This window comes from Cupressus sempervirens, chromosome 6 (genome assembly GCF_028749045.1).
Source record: "Cupressus sempervirens isolate cs-2001-9-10 chromosome 6, ASM2874904v1, whole genome shotgun sequence".
Classification (NCBI taxonomy): Eukaryota; Viridiplantae; Streptophyta; class Pinopsida; order Cupressales; family Cupressaceae; genus Cupressus; species Cupressus sempervirens.
In genome coordinates, this window is record NC_143123.1 from 391,802,832 (window position 1) to 391,823,399 (window position 20,568).

The 20,568-nt window shown below is 34.3% G+C and overlaps 1 protein-coding gene and 1 non-coding gene across 2 annotated transcripts; both read right to left on the reverse strand.

The window, feature by feature from the left end:
• Positions 1-13,518: 13,518 nt before the first annotated feature.
• Positions 13,519-13,590, reverse strand: TRNAW-CCA (transfer RNA tryptophan (anticodon CCA)). Its single transcript has one exon. It is a non-coding gene; the product is annotated as a tRNA-Trp (tRNA).
• Positions 13,591-17,017: 3,427 nt separating this feature from the next.
• LOC149552705 (protein trichome birefringence-like 36) lies at positions 17,018-19,315 on the reverse strand. The gene is made up of 5 exons (XM_089788262.1): positions 18,968-19,315; positions 18,268-18,439; positions 17,981-18,168; positions 17,739-17,897; positions 17,018-17,619 (listed from the first exon to the last, which is right to left on the reverse strand). Exons 1-5 carry the CDS (start codon positions 19,246-19,248, stop codon positions 17,352-17,354), a joined length of 1,068 nt encoding a protein of 355 aa, XP_089644388.1. The 5' UTR covers positions 19,249-19,315; the 3' UTR covers positions 17,018-17,351.
• Between the last annotated feature and the right edge of the window lie 1,253 nt (positions 19,316-20,568).

Below are 20,568 nucleotides of genomic sequence, written 5' to 3' on the forward strand. Positions count from 1 at the left end.
TTAAATTGTTATCAACAAATAAACTATTATTTTTACATATTTAAATATTTTATATTGATAGAACATACTAGTTTTAAAAGGATATTATAAAATAAAATTTATTGATCTCTTAAATTAAAAACATGTTCTATTTATAACCTCCCAACGTTGAATTACTTAGTGTGAGGCTTGAAATTTGACAATCACCCCTAATTGTGAGATAAATTTTGTATTAAGTTTAATTAGTTAAATGCCTTTAATATATTTTAATAGTATACACATTTTGATCATGGGTTTATAGTGTATAACTGTATGAAAGGAAAAGTAAAAATATATTTTTAATAATAAGGGAAACATTTTAGCAAGTATTGCATATTTATTTGGTTCTCTAACTAATTTAAAATTAGAAATATTCAATTAGGTAAAAAACAAAAACTAAAATTTATAGTAAAGATATAAAATACTATTATTAAAATTTAGTCAAATGACTTTTACTTCCTAAAAACAATTAAAATGATTATTTGTTAATCTAACTAGGATTCAAATGTGTTATATGATAAAAAAAAATCGTTTACAATTTTTTACAAATTTTATAATTTGCAAGTGTAACTTGAGAGTATTATATTTTTTACTTTAAATTGACAATTTATATATTGAACTTATATTTCTAATTACTAATTAAATTAAAACTATAATGGCAAATACACGCCACTATGTGGCACTTGTTATTATTACCAATACAAAATGAACAAAGCTTGGATGATTGAAATGATAAACATTAATTACATGTAGATTATAGACAAAAATTTAAAATTTAAAATGGACAAAGCTCGGGTTATTTAAATGATAAACATTAATTACATATAGAATATTAATTACATGATTTAGACTATCATCCGATGATAATATATCAACGGTTGAAGGTTTATTTCAGGACCAAACGTTTGGAATGAAGCCTTGACCTTATTCAAGTGTCTGAAATGGTGACAAGTTTCTGTCTAGCATGTATCACTTAAGTTGCAGGAGATAGTATATTGATGTCTTGTCACTGTTAATTACAATTTACAATTGGCCTTTTCCATTGGCTAAGCGGTTTTGCACGCATTACAGGACATACCACAGTCCACTAGTAGTAGTACTATTAGTCTTAATTACAATTGGCCTTTTCCATCGGTTAAGTGGTTTCACACGCATTACAGGACAATGGACGATGTTAGTGTTTAATTACAATTGGCCTTTTCGGCACGTACTTGCAATTATGTTCAAGATTTCAAACTATTTGCTAATTTAATGTAATTGAATTGGCAGTCCGACGGAAAAAAATAAATAATCCCTGGCACCCTGCCCACTGAGCTTATTTATAGGCAATTGAGCCACTTCTTTCATCATTGCTCATCTCATTCTTGGTAGTCGATACTCGATAGGTCTGGTTTGTTTGGTGTTAGTCTACTAGAACTTAGAGTTTGAACTTTGCAGTAAAGATGGACAACCCTATTCGCCTGAGATGCACTTTGGAAGAGGAGCAGAAGGCCTTTCTAGGTCGCGTTCGTAAGGAAAACCTCTTGTCAATTTGCAATGAGGTTGTTCCATGCTCTGCTGTGAAGTTTTTTATTGTTGTTGTCAAAATGGTTCTAGGGCGTGAGTTTTTGAAGAATGAGAATCGATATCGTGTCAATAGTGACATTACATCACAATTTCTAGCCTCGCTGCTTGATCTCGGAGAAGGGCCAAAATTGTGCTGCTCTTGAGGAAGATTTTTAAAGTAGTATATTTGGGCGATGACATTGAAATTTTTGCTCATGCAGTTTTAGGAGTGGGGATCCCTTGGGCGATGACATTGAAATTATGTCGGACGTGAATCAAACACGCAACCTTCTGATCTGGAGTCAGACACGCTACCGTTGCGCCACAGATGCCTACAATTTTTATTTGTTTAAAGATCTATCATCTCCAATTTGAGAAACCATAACAGTCTTTCACGGTGAAGTTGTCAACAACCAAACTACACACAAGTTTTTTCATTATTATATAAAATAAACAATATCCTCGATACTCTATGGTGACAACCATTGTACAGTAACATATAGCTGCTATGTTGTATAATATTTGATGTTATATCTTCAAGAAGTTTCCATTTGCAAAAGGTGTGAGAGGGAATATCTGCAGGGTGTATTTCGTAAAAGGCCAATTTAATTAGCTCAAAATGGAACATGCCCACAATGCAATACAGATCATGTGTGGGTCTTTCATCACTCTCCCACCAAAATAGATCTCACGCTTTTTCCTACAATAACATACCACCCTTTTGATGGGATCTGCTACCTCCAAGATAAAATGCATCTTTAACCAAAATACAATGGATTATATTTTTAAAAATTTGCATTTTTTCTTCATGATCTTTACAAAAAAATTGAGAAAAAAAATACTGTGTTTTCGGAGATTTGAAGGAAAAACAAGAGTTTTGGTGCATCTTGTCTAGAGCATAGTTAAGACCCTTTTGATGTATGCTATTCTCATTTCACTGCCAATATGATAATTTAATTGTATATTGATGTTCCATAAAGGAGTTAGATGTTGTCACATGTAGTCCAATATGCATTTGAGATGAATTAATTGTATCATGACAAGGAAATATTGAAAATGACAAGTATTAATCGGTTAAAATTAAAATAAAAGCTAATTAATGTTGGGTTGCACTTTATTCTAGCCAATGGGGTGATTGCCCCACAATGTTTGATTATGCATCATCATCATATCTTGTTGAGACAAACTAACTTCCAGTAAATTGCAAAACAGAGAGGACTATAAACCTTATTCACTAGACAACTTAAGTCATGGTTAGGAGGAGTTAAAAGATTACATATATGTGTATGTCATTTAAATAACGAAATCACAGTAAATTAACATGAGGCAAACTTTATTAAATATATAAGATTTTTATTATGTATCTTTTTTAATCTAAGAAGTTATAGTTTTCCATAGTTTCTATATAAATAGTAGCTTTCAAACATGATTTTTCAAAGTGGACATCAATTTTTGTAAAATAAGATCTTATAGTCATTTTAAGAATGTTAGGAAAAATGTCACCGAAGTTCACTTTTGAAAGCTTTTTATAAACTCTTTTTTTTTAAAGTGCTCAAGTGACAAGTAGCACTCTATTGGCTCTCCTTCCACTCCATTGGAAAAACTAGTCACACCAAGACTAAAAATCTCGACCTCAATAAGGGGACACTCCACCTCTATAGGAGTATAGCAGAAAGATCACCAAGAAGCAAAAAAATGAGACCACACAAGAACACAAAAATAGGAAAGCACCAAGCTTGAAGTAGCTGGGCATATCAAGCCCCAAACCAAACCCTTTACCAAAAACCATAGAAGTGCAAATTGGGCTCTTTAAAAATTGTAGCATTTTCCTAACCTTTAGGCACAATAGCCCCTCGAAAAAACATAGTGATTGCCACACAAAGGGAGCTACCACAAAAGGAAACATCTTCTCATCAAATAAAATAGGGAGATTAGATGCTTAGAACTAGAAAAAAATCAACACAAAGAAAAACCCACCAAACCCAAAAAGGAGGAATCATAGAAAATGATAGTAATTGTGAGTCCACACCACTAAGGATCCTACCTATAAGAGAGACAAATCAAAACCTACACACAAGTCTCTAACCTCAAACATGAAACTTTGAAGCCTACAAACACAACCCATCTAACCAAGAGGAGAGAGACTATAAATTTTCAAACAAAGAGGGGAAAAGCCAAGGCACTAAGAAACCACAATTCCTCAAACAGATCCAAACGACCACAAAACTCCACCACGTAGAGTGGGGAGCCATTGTGGCTCTAGCTAGAACATGAGTAGAATAATCCCTTTCTGTGGTGGCTACAAGCCACCACAAAGTCATGGAGCTTGGAACGCCCTTTCGTTGTAGCTAATGAATGTTATCCCAAGCCACAAAAGACTAGACAACTCCATCTAGAATGAAACTTTACCAACCTCAAAGTTTTCAACAGTAGTGACCAACTATTACAAAAAGGCCAAAAAGGAATGCACAACTCAAGAAAATGCTTCCAAAAACCGATACCTTATCTCCCCATGATCACAAGAATTTAATAATAGAAAATGGTTGAAAAACTCTCCAACAAACCAAAAATCTATGGCTAGACCAAACTTGGCTATCAATCTCGTCTCCATCCTCTTTGTCTACATCACACTCTCCTTTTCCAGCCTTAGATGCCTCCCTTAAAACTCCCATGTAACTACATTTGACCCTAGATTTCAAAATGCAACTTCTTCTCCTACTCCCACCCATGCTCCTATGAATGTTTAGTTGCTAATGCTAACATTTAATTTGTTGAAAGGTGAAGATGGCATGGAAATCTTCACATATTCAACTAGGACTCTCAATTATTGAGACACCTTTATCCCAATAAAACTTATATTGAACTAGGAAAATCATCATATAACTTCATTAGACTTTCATATTATTTTAATTTTAAAAGTCTAAACATATACAATTATTTTATAAACTATGTGAGTATAAATTTTGGGTAATTTTCTTATTAGTTCATTAGGAATAGACCTTTGATTAAAGAATAGTAGATAAGTGATGGTAGAATCACTTTTGAGTTTTAATATATTTTCTTTAAGAATAATATTTGGAAAGTATCTTTGTAAAGAAACATAATCTTAGAAAGGATTACATTTATAGATCAAGCTTAGATTATACAAGAAACCTAAGTATAAATAAATCATATTGCCACATAACAATGCCACCAAAAGACTTTTCTATCATAAATGTTTTTGATCCATAGTAGCATCTCTACTTAAATATTTCAATTTGAAACAATTAATACATTTCAACTTACTTTCACAACTTTGCATCCAAATGAATTAAGTAATTAAGTTTATCCATTATATTTATTATAATATTGTGTCAATGTCAAATGATAATTTCTATAACAAATTATGCATATATTATAATAAAAATTTACACCATATTTAATTACCATAGAGGATTTACACTATATCATAACAAAATACCTCCAATTTTTATCATTCTAGGATTAACCCTCATAATGTAAGTAAATCTATCTATTATATTTATTAGAATATTATGACAATGCTATGAGATAATTTACAAAATAAGACCAATAGAAGAATTACACTAATTAGTTTACCCTAGAAAATTTATTAGAGCATGATATTTTTCCATTACAACTTGTGCATAATGTCAAAAGATACTTGATTCAATGACAAAATTCATGTCATAAACACCTAAAGGATATTGAGTACTAAAAAAACTTTTACAAAACTCTTACCTTTTCAAAATAAAAAATTGATATTTTTAGTTGACTTTAGTTGCTATAATAATAATTTATATTTTGTCAACTAAAAAGTAGTCAAATGACCAAATCACAATAAACTTTCATTTTTTACCATGAAAGTCCAACCTTAGCGGTTCCCTTAACCCAGAAAAGAATAAAAAAGTTCATTCCATATATCAGCAACTCCTGGCAAACACCAATGGCTATAGTCTCTATTACTGCTTCCATGAGGTGCATCATAATTTGAAGGATGTGCATCCTTGCACAGCTCTGACATGCCAAATATATCCAGCAATCCAATTGAAAAACTTGTGCTGCTTAGAACTTGTTTTAGGATTCCCACCTGAGGTGGCAATGTGGGGCTGTTGGAAGATGTGTTCAACAAAGGCTTTGTCTCCTTCAAGTAGTTGTGTAATCATCATACAAAATGGGAAAATAGATTTTATATTAGAGATAACTATGATGCTCATATTTAAATAATAGAAATTAGAATATCACACACTAAAGAAAAGAATTAGTCTAGGAATCAGGTCTAATTCTTAATGTAATATACTTTGAATGGTGAGAAAACATGGTTATGAAAAATAACTTTGTTTTTCAAAAATTTAATTGTGAGTTTGCCCATGGCTACCAGGAAATGTAAGTTTCTAACTAGGCCACATGGTGGTGCTTAGTTGTATTTGGGTGGGAATTTAATATTTGTTTTAAGGTAGTTGTATTTACCTTTTATCCCACATTGGTTGTGTTTGTAATGTCTTGGGTTGGAAGTGCCTATTTAAGCAAGAATTATTATCATTTGTAATCAAGTTCGAGAAGTAGAAGTCTTCAAGTGTAATTTCTTGTAGAAGCTCTTGGTGTACAAGCTAGTTGGAAGCTCTTGGTTTGGAAGCTCTCTCATATTGTAAGAATTTGGAATTCTCTCATTTGGAGAATATTGTAAGGATTTTCAAGTATAATAAAATTGCTTTGGAAGGATTTTAATCTCTCTTTGTCACCATATTGTTGCATTCTTGGTTATGAGTTGGTAGGGTGGTGTGGCCCTTCATCATATTATCAAAAGTGAATGAGTCAATAATTACAAAGAGAGACTGTCCTTATAAAGGAGATTGAAACCCTAAAAAGGTCTAACCTAGGTTGCATCATAATAATTGATAAAAGAAGTAATTATTAGATGACTAAAGTTTAGCTTAAGAAAACTAGAGTTAATTAGGAAATATCTAATTACTCTAACATCATCTTCTTCCTCCTCCTCCTCCTCCTCTTCCTCCTCCTCTTCCTCATCCTTGCCCTTGTCCCTATCCTCTTCCTCTTCCTCTTCTTCTTCTTCTTCTTCCTCCCTCCCCTCTTCTTCCTTCTTGTTCCTCCTTTATCTTCCTTATATTTCTTCTTACTCCACCTCCTCCTCCTCCTCCTCCTCATCCTTGTCCTTGTCCCTGTCCTCTTCCTCTTCTCTTCCTCTTCCTCCTCCTCCTCTTCTTCTTCCTCCCTCCCCTCTTCTTCCTTCTTCTTCCTCCTTCTTTATCTTCCTTATATTTCTTCTTACTCCGCCTCCTCCTATCTATCTTTCTTCTTCTCCTTTCTTCTCCTCCTCCTCCTTATTTTCATCCTCCTCCTTCTACAAACCTTCTTATACTCACCCCTTCTCCTTTTCTCCTCCTCCTTTTTTTCCTCCTCCTCTTGCTTATCCTTGCCCTTCTCATTCTCTCTCTTTCAAGTGATCCTCCATCTTTAACTTCCAAATCTCATTTACTTGTCCATATCTAATAAAGATGGACTGATATGATATTGAATTTGAAAGTACAAGAAAAATAACATACACTCATTGTGGAAAGAATTTCATTAAATGGTTCAATAAAGACATGCCTTTCTTTAATCAAACCAACTTGGCCCTAATACCAAATGTTGAAAAATATGATAACATGTATAGTATCAATTTTTTAGTGATTATATCCAAATAAATAGATAATTGATTACAAATTGATGACAAAATAAGTGTAAACCATAACTCTAGAATTTATCTCCAACACCTTTTTTATTTTTTGATTAAGGAAAAATTTATTTTACAAGGACCATAAACCCAAGTTTACAACATTAAAAATAAATAGTATATATGTACTGCCTTAGATTGGAAGCACCCCAAGTTAATGAAGGTTTAGCACCGATTTAATGTAAGATCATCAATCTTCTCCTCTCTTTCATCTCTTCCTCCATTTTCTATCATTTCTCTTAGGTGGAATTGGGGTAAAACCCTAGGGGTTTGTGCACCTAATCATCAGGGGAAAAGTTCACTTTTGACCAATCAAGAGGCAATTCACCGTGATGAGCCAATCAGAGGAAAAGTTTGCCCCTGATGGAGCCCTATTTTGGGTCTTGTGTTCTGGGATGTTTGGGTGCTAACTTCTAGGATTGTCAACTTGCGAGATTTAGTTGATTCTGAGCTCTATATAAACCCTTCCATTTTATCCATTTCTCACATCCAAGCATCCACAATCATAACAAGCAATTGTATCCACAAGTTCAAGTTCTCAAGTGTTGTTGCATTCAAGTTCAAGTCTTCCAACATTCATTCAAGCACTCCTCCATTGAAGATCAATCATTCAATCATTCAAGCTATTGAAGGAGTTTATCTTCAAGATCTTCTTCAATCCATTCAAGATCATTTTTATATATTTTATATTCATTCATCTTCATCTTCTTGGTCCAAATCCTTTGGTGAAGTCTAACACATTGCATTCAATTCAAAAGATCTAGTTTTGTAATGTGAATTTGTACATTTACTTTACATTTGTGGTATTTTAATTCAAGGTTAATTCATAAATTGAGGTTTGACTGAGGAAACCCCCCTATTATGATTTAACCACAGACAAATAGTAATTACATGCAAATATAAACAATATCAGAAAATAATAGATCACATAGAAAAGAACACAAGACACCAAGATTTAACATGGTTCACCCAATCCCTGGGCTACGTCCACCAAAAAACAAGTCCAATATTATTACGATCTAGTGACTACAACCTGATTACTATCCATAATCCCTTACATCTCAATACTACTGCAACAACCAATTTTCACATCATCCACACTTAAACAATCCCTAACCCTAAGCCCTTTTATACAAGTATTTTTATTACTTTAGAGTTATAATTAATAATTAAATGTCAGCCCAAAATCTTGATAAAATAGGGCCCAAAAAATTTTACTCAGGGGCTCCGCCCCAAACCCCTAAACAATCATGGCCTAACAATTTTTTTTTAATTTTTATTGTAGGTTGCAGATCGAAGTACCCTTTTTGCCTTTCTTTAAAATTGCAAAATTATAATTAGCATTGCACATCATCTTTAGGGACAAATTTCACCCTTGATGACTATTTTTTCCCTTGAAACATTGTTTTTGATTAAGGAAAATAGGTTTTAATGGGGCCTTGAAACCCTACAATAGTAAAAGAAAAACAAAGATACAATGCTTAAAGTATAATCAACATAAAAGCCAATGACAGAGACAACAACCTCCCACAAAAAAAAGAAAAAAAAAACATTAAAAAATAGGGAAGCAAAGCAAAAAAAACTAGGACAAGCCCAAAAAGCCAGGAGAAGGGCTCATGCAATTTCTCTAAGGATTTCAGTAGCCTGAGTCTCTAGCTTAGTCATTCTTCTAGCTACCTCTTTTAGGTCTGAAAGATATTTCTTAGGTTTTTGGATGTCCTTATTCTTTGTACTGGATTTGGTTCTCTTTCTTGAACTATCCTCTGGAGTCTTATCCTTCCCACTATTGGGAGATTGATCATTTTCCTTACTGGCCCTATGTTTTTCAAGTTTTTTTATGAGCACCTTTATGTTGTCATTTGATTCTTTTAGAATGATATAGGTTTGCTCAACAATTCTACGTAGAGTGCCCTCCATAGTCTAAACTCTACTCTTTACTTCCTCCACTCTAGCATCCACTTCCTTTTCCTCCTTTGTTTTCCTATTCTGCATGTTGCGATTATCCCTTTCCAATCTACCCACTCTATATTTGAGTTCCTGGATTTCGTGGAAAGTCCATTTAGTGGTTCGATAACTATCAATAGCACTATTTTTAGCATTATTAAGCACATCCATCTGAGGCTTTTCCTTTGTGATGCCACTTAAAATAACAAGGGCAAAGTCTATCAGCTCCTCCATTTAAATTTTTCCCTCCTTATTATCTGTAACCAGAGTTTTGATCATCTCTCTCTTGAGCCCCATCTTCACAGAAATATTATCAAAATTTCTCCAAACCACTTTCCTGTCTTTGTTCAAAATCATACAAGTGTATTGGTTGGACCCAAATTCCTCAAATTCCTGCTCATTCTTTTCCCCACTCCCTTGCTTCTCATCTTGCTCATTGTTATCCTTCCCCTCCTCCTACCTGTCCTCCTTAGAGTCCATATCTCTCCCTCTTTTTGAACTCCTGTTAGGCTTGTCCTCAAAATCCTCATCTCTATTGGCAAGCATCTTAATAGTGATGTTTCTCTTTCCACCCATCCTCCCCTTACTTTCCCCCTCTCTGAGATTATCCTCCTCCCCATCAGCGTTGTCTCCCTCCATGTCCATGCCCTCCTCCCTCTCATTGTAGTCTCTATCAAATGAAATCTCAAAGCCATGTTTAGGTTCGTTATTATCCTTTTCCCCTTTTTTCTCCACTTTGATTCTCTTTTTCCCCTTTTTATGTTGTGGGGTGGCATCCTCCTCCGTATACGAATGCATGTATTGGTTGTCCTCAGTATCAGACAGGGTAAAATCCTCTCCTAGTTCATCCAAGTCATCTTTATCCTCCTTCCCCATCTGCCTATTCTTAATTTCTTTCCCTATAGCCTAAGCTTTAAAAAAAATCATAAATTAGCAACAAAAGCCCCTCATGGAAGGCAGGATTACCAATGTGCTTCTCTCTACAGTAGTTGATATTCTCATTAATAGAGGAATATAAGTAGGATTACCTATGTGCTTCTCCCTATAGTCATTGATATTCTCATTAATAGAGGAATATAGGAAAAAAGGAATAGAAATCATCGCTCCATACCTGAAGTGGTTAAGAAGCACGAAATGGTAAGTGCATAGGTGGTCGAATCTCGTGTCGAGGGAGATGTACATGATGATGACCCTCAACAAAAACCTCCATATCGGCTTAATAGAGCTCGACAGATAGTAGGTGCTTCTCTTCACTAAAGCCTTCTTTTCCTCTACATCCTTGGTAAATTTAGTCACCACCTACCTAGAAATCCGTCTATCTCTATAGAATTTCTTCCCAATAATGGGTATTCTAGTCACCGCAGATATAACCTCCTCCATCACTGTGAAATCCACACCATTAATATTAACCCTCCCCTCATTCCAACTCTGTACGATACTATGCGTAACAAAGGGTTTCCACCCATAAAGTCGCTCAATGAAAGTGGCAGCGTCACCTTTTCTCAAAATGCTCCACACCTTGGAATGTCGATGCCACTTCTCTACTTCATCCTGAGGTTTCCTCCTATGTCTTTCCCCCACCATGATTTTGTTCTCTCAGCAAGCTTTGCTTCTGGTAGTGATGTGCTTCGAAGGTTGTTTCCTATTAATATGATTTGTATTCACAAAACACCTTTTCACTTTGTGTACTTGATACCCAAAATCGAGCCTCAAAATACAATGATGGAAAAAATAATGTGTTTCGTGCTTTGGCTATTGTACTTACACATCATAATATGACACAATTCCCAAAACATGTAACCTTTAATGATTCCCAACCTGCCTAGGATCCTCTCCCTTTCCATCAACTCACATATTTCTAGTGGAATATTGTGCTCATTCTTCCACATTTTTAATTCATCATTCTTGACTGCCCAATTAGCCAACCTGTCAGCCACTTGATTGGCTTCCCTATACTCATGAGCCATGTATATATTATCAAAAGACTTAAGGATTCAAATGCACTCATTTATAATATTCACAATCGTCCATGCAGGCTCATTCTTCTCATTAAGATAATCTATAATATTCTTGGAGTCTCCTTCAAGCCATAGATTTCTAACTCCCATGTCTCAAGCTAGTTTGAGAGTTTGATGAGCCGTAGACGCCTTTGCATAATGGTTAGTTTGTATAGCTAGAGGAGCCGAGATAGTAGCAATACCTTTTCCATGAGTATTTTTTATGATTCCACCCCCCAGCCTTGCTAGGGTTGCCTTTGGCAGCCCCATCAGAGTTAGCTTTACACCAACCCGAAGGCGAGAGAGTCCATATGCAATTCTCTCTCTTATTTATGTCAATTTCCTTTGTGCTTAGAAAAGGGTTATGACCTTTATTGGTAGTGTAGTTTTCTAACAAAGCGTTACTTTTTTTGTGGAAGACAACTTTAGCATTAGTTTCTTTCTCCCTAGAAATTCTATTGTTCTGCTCCTTCCACACTCCCCAACAGACATGAGGTAGAGTCCATTCCCACAAGCCCTTATTCACAACCCCATAATCCCTAGGGTGCCATTGTTCAAAGATATATGAAGTGTTATTAGGAAAACAGTAGGTCATCTTGAAGAAAGATAGGAAATAAGACCATATTTCTCTAGTGAAGTGACATTGTATAATCTATTTCTCCCCTAAAAGATCGCTAAAAGATTTTTGGGTTTCATCTATTATGCAGTTTCAGCCTCAAATATGAAGACTTCCACTTATTTTGATCAATACAACAAACACAAAATAGACTTCAAAAAGTGGGTTTCCTTAGCTTCTTCATCCTTTCAATAGATCTATATAGATCTACTTTCTATCACATGCATACATGAAGAACATTTAAGGAATTAGATATCTTTCTCCTATTCTTCCTAGATCTAGTTTTCATTAGTGCTCCTTGTTGATTTGGCTAGCATTAATTTTCCTAGACCAAGTTCTTTAGAATTGGGGTTAGAAGGATCTTTTTCCTTGTCTTCTCTCCCCTTATATACATATATGTGTGTAGGTTATGTGATGAACTTGGGTTTCACATCCTTGATTCACATTTCTTCCACTACAATATGAACAACAATAAACCCACAACTAGCTCTACACCTAGCAACAACGATAAAAAATAGGGGGATACATCCCAACAACTTATAACTTCTTAGCTAAATCGACATTCTTCTTGATAAAATCAATGTTTATTCTCCTAACCTTGCTAGTAAGATTCTCAATGGGAGTGGCCCCCTTATCCCTATTACGTAACCTAGCAGGAGGACCAAGCATAGTCTTTATTTTTTCCTACTTCATATTTGCATCCGTACATTTGGTTGAACTAGTATCCTTGAAATGCACCTTCTTGGTTGATTTCACACTCATAGAGGGAGATTCATTTCCTTTGATAAAATTTCAAACACTACTACTTGATTGTTCAACTCCTTTAAACCCTCAATAGAATTATCAGCTTTGACCATATGCATCTTGCAAAGGGCGAATTCAAGACTTTTAATTATTTTCTCATGCAAATCTCTCTTGCCATTGTGTCAATTTGTGAGTTACATACATTCTATTCAAGACAAGCATGAGAAAATAGGCATGAGAGAGGCCATAAATCTCAAAACAAAATATGAAAAACACTCAGAGACAAATAACAAAAGATAGAAAGTTTTATGTTTTAACTTATAAATTTATGTTTGTATTTGAAAGATCGCTCTTATCTAATATATGCTATCATTTATCTTTTCCTTTTTTATGTTATTTCAATTGTTAAAAAAGATAATTACAATTTGAGAAATAATAATTTGATTGAAATATAGTAACAAGAAGGTTAAACATTTTTGCAAAAGGTTCTGCAACTATTAATACCATATGCTTAGAGTTTTTTTTCCATTAATCAATGAAAGCATTATTGTTACCTTTAAAACGAGTAATGACATAAAGGGCTTTTTCTCCATTGATCAATGAAAGCATTATTGTTACTTTTAAAACGGGAAAGGTAATGACATAAAGGGCTCATACAAATGTGGATTATTCACAAGTACAGTCGGTAAGTTCATTTATTGGCAAATGGCAGTTAGTGCTCAAGTACTTTCCCCCAAACCTGACCCCACAAGAAAAGGTTTATATGAGCATTAGAATTATATGAACATAAAGTATTTCACTTCAATGCCTCCTAATGTGGGATGAAAAGGACCTACAACATACACTACATTTACTTTGCCATCCAAAGTGCCCCTCGAAAGCTAGTCTTCGCAAAATTAGGCAAAGTTAAAAGCGTTCGGGATTGAACCCGACGTGAATCGAACACGCAACCTTCTGATCTGGAGTCAGACGCGCTACCAGTGCGCCACGGATCCCTCAATTCTCAAATATCTATTATCTTTATTTGAAACTTGGAAGCTTCTACAATGAGAAAATATAACAGTATCCTCGATACTCTGTGGCGACAACCGTTGTACAGTAACATGTAGCTGCTATGTAGTATAATATTTGATGTTATATGTTCAAGAAGTTTCCGTTTGCAAAAGGTGTGAGAGGAAATATCTGCAGGGTGTGTTTTGTAAAAGGCCAATTTAATTGGCTCAGAACGGAACATGCCCTCAACGCAATACAGATCATGCGTAGGCCTTTCATCACTCTCCCACCAAAATAGATCTCGCACTTTTCCCCACAATAACACACCACCCTTTTGATGGGACACGGAATCTTCTAGACAAAATGTACCTTCCACCAAGATAGAATAGATTTTTTTGAAATTTTCAGCATTTGTTCTTCATGATCTGTACAAAAAATTTGAGGAAAAAAAAATCATTGTGTTTTTGGAGATTTGAAGAAAAAATCAAAATTCTTGGTGCATCCTGTCTAGAGCACAGTCAACACCCTTTAGATGTATGCTATTCTCATTTCAATGCCAATATGATAATTTACAAAAATCCTCACCTTAATAAGGGGACACTCCACCTCTAAAGGACTATAGTAGAGAGATCACTAAGAATCAGGAAAATGAGACCACGAGGACACAAAAATAGGAAAGCATTAAGCTTGAAGTAGCTTGGCATACCAAGCCCCAAAGCAAACACTTCACCAAAAACCACGTAAGGCCAAATTGGGCCCTTTAAAACTTGTAGCATTTGCCTAACCTTTAGGCATGATAGCCCCTTGAAAAAACATAGTGATTGCCACACAAAGGGAGCTACCATAGAAAGAAACATCTTCTCATCAAATAAAATAGGGAAACCATATGCTTAGAACTAGAAAAAAATCAAAACAAAGAAAAACCCACCAAACCCACAGAGGGGGAATCATAGAAAATCACAGCAATGGAGAGTCCATGCCACTAAAGATCTTGTCTACAAGAGAGATGAAAACCAAAACGACACACAAGTCTCTAACATCAAACATGAAACTTTGAAGCCTACAAACACAAACTATCTAATGAAGAGGAGAGAGACTATAAACCATCAAACAAAGAGGGGAAAAACCAAGGTACCAAGAAACCACAAATCCCTAAACAAATCCAAACAACCACAAAACTCCACCATGTAGAGGGGGGAGCCATTGTAGCTCTAGCTAGATGATGAGAAGAATAATCCCTTTCTGGGGTGGCTACAAGCCACCACAAAGTCATGGAGCTTGGAACCCCATTCACCATAACTAATGAATGTTATCCCAAGCCACAAAAGACTAGACAACTACATTGGAACTCTAACAACCTCAAAGTTTTCAACAATAGTGACCAACTATTAAAAAATGGCCAAAAAAGAATGCACAACTCAAGAAAATGCTCCCAAACATCAATACCTTATCTCCCCATGATCACAAGCATTTAATAATAGAAAATGGCTAAAAAAATTTCCAACTGACCAAAAATCTATGGCTAGACCAAACCTAGCTATCAATCTTATCTCCATCCTCTTTGTTTACATCACAGTCGCCTTTTGTAGCCTTAGATGTCTCCCTTAAAACTCCATTTAACTACATTTGACCTTAGATTTCAAAACACCACTTCTTTTCCTACTCCCACCTGTGCTCCTATGAATGTGTAGTTGCTAATGCTAACATTTAATTTGTTGAAAAGTGAAGATGGCATGGAAATTTTCACATATCCAACTAGGACTGTCAACTATTGAGACACCTTTATCCCAATAAAACTTATAAATTGAACTAGGAAAATCATCATATAACTTCATTAAACTTTCATATAATTTTAATTTTAAAAGTCTAAACATATATAATTATTTTCTAAAATTATTATATAAACTGTGAGTATACATTTTGGGTAATTTTATTTTTGTTTCATTAGGAATTTAGACATTTGGTAAAAAATAGTAGGTAAGTGATGGCAGAATGAATTTTGAATTTTAATTTATTTTCTTTAAAAATAATAGTTGGGAAGTATCTATCTAAAGAAACATGGTCTTAGAAAGGATTGTGTACCCACATAAACAATTCATAGATCAAACTTAGATTATACAAGAAAACTACATATATTACATGCTTAGACCTATTTTAAAATGATCTATCTAGATATTCTAGAGAATGATGAATGTTCTCTACATATAAGTGTTTGGGGATGAGATTTATAGTGTTTGAATCATATCATTAAGAGACGATAATATTGACATATATATTAACGTAGCTTGGATTCTCTTTATCATAGAAATATCTTGTGGGTGGATTTTCTTAACTCTTCAAGGCTTTATGTAAATTTCATAATAATTTTTAAGATTTTATTTTATATTATATACTCCTAAATACAATGACTTTGATGCACTTGTAAAAAGTATTAATCAAGGACTTGAATAGTCCTAATGATGTCCAAATGAGTCTAACTCTATAGCTAGATTCCTACCATATTTGGGTAGATATGCATCTCAAAAAAATTGAGTGCTCCTCCCATATGGATAGTTGTCGAACATATATGGTTCTATGGTTGTAATAGATTAGACAAATGAATAAACATGTAATAACTTATTTAGTGAATAGACTTTTAATGACAAAAAAGAAGAAGTGCAACGTGACAATTATTATACATGTTATTCATTATTTAGCAATGTCAATCAAAAAACTAATTTAAATTTTATGTTTATTTTGTAAGTTTTAGGACTAATCACCATCATAAATTTTCTTTATATATTCTTTAAGTTTTTGATAGATATATCTAGCACAAATCCATAAATAAAGAGAAAATAATCTAGATGAGAGATAATTACAAAGAAATAAGAATATCTTGTGGCATGCAGATTAATGAGGAAATCTCTTAGAAAACTCCCATTCTTTATTATTTTATACACACCTTATCATAAACCTAAGTATAAATAAATCCTATTGCCACATAACCATGCCACCAAAAGACTTTTCTATCATAAATGTTTTCGACCCATTAGGAGCATCTCTACTTCTATATTTCAAGTTGAAACAATTAATACATTTGAACTTACTTTTGCAACTTTGCATCCAAATGAATTAAGTAATTAAGTTTATCCATTATATTTATTATAATAATATGTCAATGTCAAATGATAATTTCTATAACCAAAAGAAAATAATTATGCATATATTATAATAAGAATTTACACGATATTTAATTACCATAAAGGATTTACACTATATCATAACAATATACCTCCATTTTTTATCATTGTAGGATTACCCCTCACAATGTAAGTAAATCTATCTATCATATCTATTAGAATAATATAACAATGCAACAAGATAATTTACAAAATAAGATCAACAGAAGAATTTACACTAATTAGTTTACCCTAAGTAATTTAGAGTGTCTTCTAATAAACCTGATATTTTTCCATTACAACTTGTGCATAATGTTACAAAATACTTGATTCAATGACAAAATTCACGTCATAGACACCTAAATGATATTGAGTTTACATCTCATTCAACATCGAATGTGTCCTATCTACTAAATAAACTCTTACAAAACTCTTACCTTTTCATAAAAAAACAAATTTGATATTTTCAGTTGACTCTAGTTGTTATAATAATAATTTATATTTTGTCAACTGAAAAACAGTCAGATGAACTGAAAAGCAGTCAGATGACCAAATTACAACAAACTTTCATTTTTTACCATGAAAGTCCAGCCTTCGCGGTTCCCTTAACCCACAAAAGAATACAAAAGTTCGTTCCATGTATCAGCAACTCCTGGCAAACACCAATGGCTACAGTCTCCATTACCGCTTCCATGAGGTGCATCATAATTTGAAGGATGTGCATCCTTGCGCAGCTCCGACATGCCAAATATATCCAGCAATCCAACCGGAAAATTTGTGCTGCTTAGAACTTGTTTTAGGATTCCCACCTGAGGTGGCAATGTGGGGCCTTTGGAAGATGTGCTCAACGAAGGCTCTGTCTCCTTCAAGCAGCTGTTTAATCATCATACAAAATGGGAAAATAGATTTTACATTAGAGATAACAATAAAATATCACACATTAAAGAAAAGAATTAGTCTAGGAATCAAGTCCAATTCTTAATGTAATATACTTAGAATGGTGAGGAGACATGGTTCTGAAAAATAGCTTTGTTTTTCGAAAATCTAATTGTGAGTTTGCCCAATTGGCCCAAGTAGTAAGCGCCTTCCTGTAAGCAACCATGTGATCTAGATTGTAATACGTCTTTCCGTCTTCCATGATCATGTCCCATCTGTTCATACACACAATTACTCTCTTAGTTTTTGTATCCCAACTTGAGAAGTAGGATTGATTCATTGAGAAATTAGATCTTACGTTCCTCCGGTGCTGCCACCACTATGTTCCCACCAGTGAGATGACTCAAAAACCAGGATGTCAGCCCCCTTCCAATACATTCCATAGTTTTCTATAGAATCTACGTGCAGAATTGTTTTCCCCTGTTTATTGGTCTCCAGCTCTACCAAAAATGGAGCCCAAAAGAATTGAAGGGTTGCATCGTAATCCTGCAAGAAAGCAAACAAGCACCAGCACTCAAATGTTTGAACAAACAGAATTGCCCTGCCAATCAAAGAGATAAATAAAGTCTAAGTGAACATATATACCAGTGCTTTGAATGTTGTTAGAGGAGTCCCCCTTGTGAAAACTTTCTTATTGCTTGGAATTCCTCCCTGAAGAAGGCAGACCATCGACTCGAACTGACCTCTGCTTATGCAGTCCCCAACAAACATCAATCTCTTTCCTCTCAGCTTCTCTAGCATATTCTTGCTATTGAATCTGATACATGAATTGACAATTATTACTCTTAGATACTCTTTTAACATTACTCAACTTTTCAAAATTGGGAAACTCCCCACAGTAATCTTAGTCAAAAACATATCTCCCTACATTTCTACTATTTTGGGTTTACTCACTTCATGATCTATGAATCCAACCGAGACCATGGACGATGGGGACAATAGATATGTAGATCAATGTTATAAAGACGAATTGTTTCCAATCACAAGAAAACGGTTTGATCTTGAAGTTTTGGTTATCTATTTAATAGATAACTACCCAATTGGGGGCATATCCCTTTTACTTCTGATTCAATAGAATATTCCGGGAGATCAAGTTACCCATGATAGATCAGAACAGGGGACTAGGCCGGAAATATAAGCCTCTACAATTGATCTGGGTAGCTATATTCAAATTGATGTGTTACTCAAAATATTCACCGTTTAAAAAGAAGCCTAAATAGAAACTACAAATCATTTATCATTCAATAACAGGGGATGTGAGTAAAAGAATAATGTGAAAACTAACCTGGCAACGGTACAAGCATTTGGCTGCCATTTCCACTTCTCATAGTCGGAATCTGGTCTGCCATTGCCTCTGCAGTTAACTTCATTGGTAATATACGGACAATCTGCAGAATTATAGAGTGGATACATGGGATCATGAACCCACTTCCCAGAAAACAAATTACATTTTGAATCTGTAAGGCCTGTCACGCCACGAATGGTTTCTCTATAACTGGCATGTACCGTTGGACATAATACAGTGGATGTAAACACAAGGATGTACAAGAACAAAAGCATATCCATTATAATGAATGCTTTTCCTTCCTTTGGGAAGCGCGCTGCAGGTTATAACAAGAAAGAATTGGTCTATGAGTTGGGTAATCCTGCAGAGCTTTTTGTAAGAGATTCTTGGTACAAACAGATGGAACAAAAGAGTTGAGCGGTGTTCACATTAAAATATGCGGCTTTTATTAAAGAAGTACATCATACTTGGGAATTCAAGATTGTTGCATGTGTTGTATTTTTTTTTTGTTTATCTGTAATATTTTGTTTTATTATTCTTGTGCATAATAGGAACTCCGTGTTCAACAATAACACAGTTTAGTTTTAGTTTGTGCACTAATTTTATAAGCGAATTATTGAGACTCATTTAATACAGCTTTGTATTTGTTTCCGTTCCCACATGCTTTAGTGATTCGAAACATTATTTTATTAGCCACCAACTAAAATGATGTGATGTGCTTTCCTTGCACTTCGACTAAAGTGGACAAATAAGATGTGCGAGAATATTATTAGATGGAACCAAGTATTATTCCGGCGAGTTTTTCTTCTTCTTTTATTTTACCATCGCTTATTCAAAATTGGTATGCTGTTTCATTCCTTTTTATGGGAGATTGATTCTTGCAAACTACCACTCCCACTCATAAGATTGGATGGATGACTTTGATAGTTGTGGAAAATATCTTTTATTTATCAATTTATAAACTATGAATGGTTCATAAGGTACAAGACTCGCTGAAAGTTTTGCAAATGAGATAGCAAACTAAGTAGGAAAGACGACCTTTGGAAAAAAAGTGCAATGCCTCACCCTTGTGAGCATCAGCTAAATGCAATGAATGGTAGGCGTTCCATTTATTCTTATGAGAGATGGGTTCTTGTGAACTACCACTCATGAAATATGGGTAGATGAGTTTGACTCAAAAACTATAAAATTGAATTCCATAGCAACATCACAATTTGATTTGTGTAGAAAATGTCTTTTACTTATCAATTGGTGAATTAAAGGGTCTCTATAATGAATGGTTCATAAGCCATAACATTTGCCGAAGGTTTTGCAAACAGGATAACAAGCTAAGTGGACAATATTGGAAGAGACAACCACCTAAAAAAGACCCAATACTTTACAATATCCATCACCTAGATTCAATGAATATTGCGAAATGTTCCATTCTCACTGAAAGATGAGTTCTTATAAACCACTACTTATGAAATATGAAACAGTGAATTTTGACACAACCACTAAATAACTAAATCTTAATTAAAAATATCACCATTATTTTATTTTCAATTTTTATTTTCACATTTCAGAAAGAGACTGAATGTGGTATACTTGGTTGCAGTTCT

Excerpts from the sequence above, each read along its gene's own strand:
- LOC149552705 (XM_089788262.1), bottom strand. The coding sequence starts at position 19,248 with ATGGATATGCTTTTGTTCTTGTACATCCTTGTGTTTACATCCACTGTA. Across the intron at positions 18,440-18,967 it reads AATGCTTGTACCGTTGCCAG|ATTCAATAGCAAGAATATGC; the intron begins GTTAGTTTTCAC and ends TTCATGTATCAG. Across the intron at positions 18,169-18,267 it reads TAACAACATTCAAAGCACTG|GATTACGATGCAACCCTTCA; the intron begins GTATATATGTTC and ends GCTTTCTTGCAG.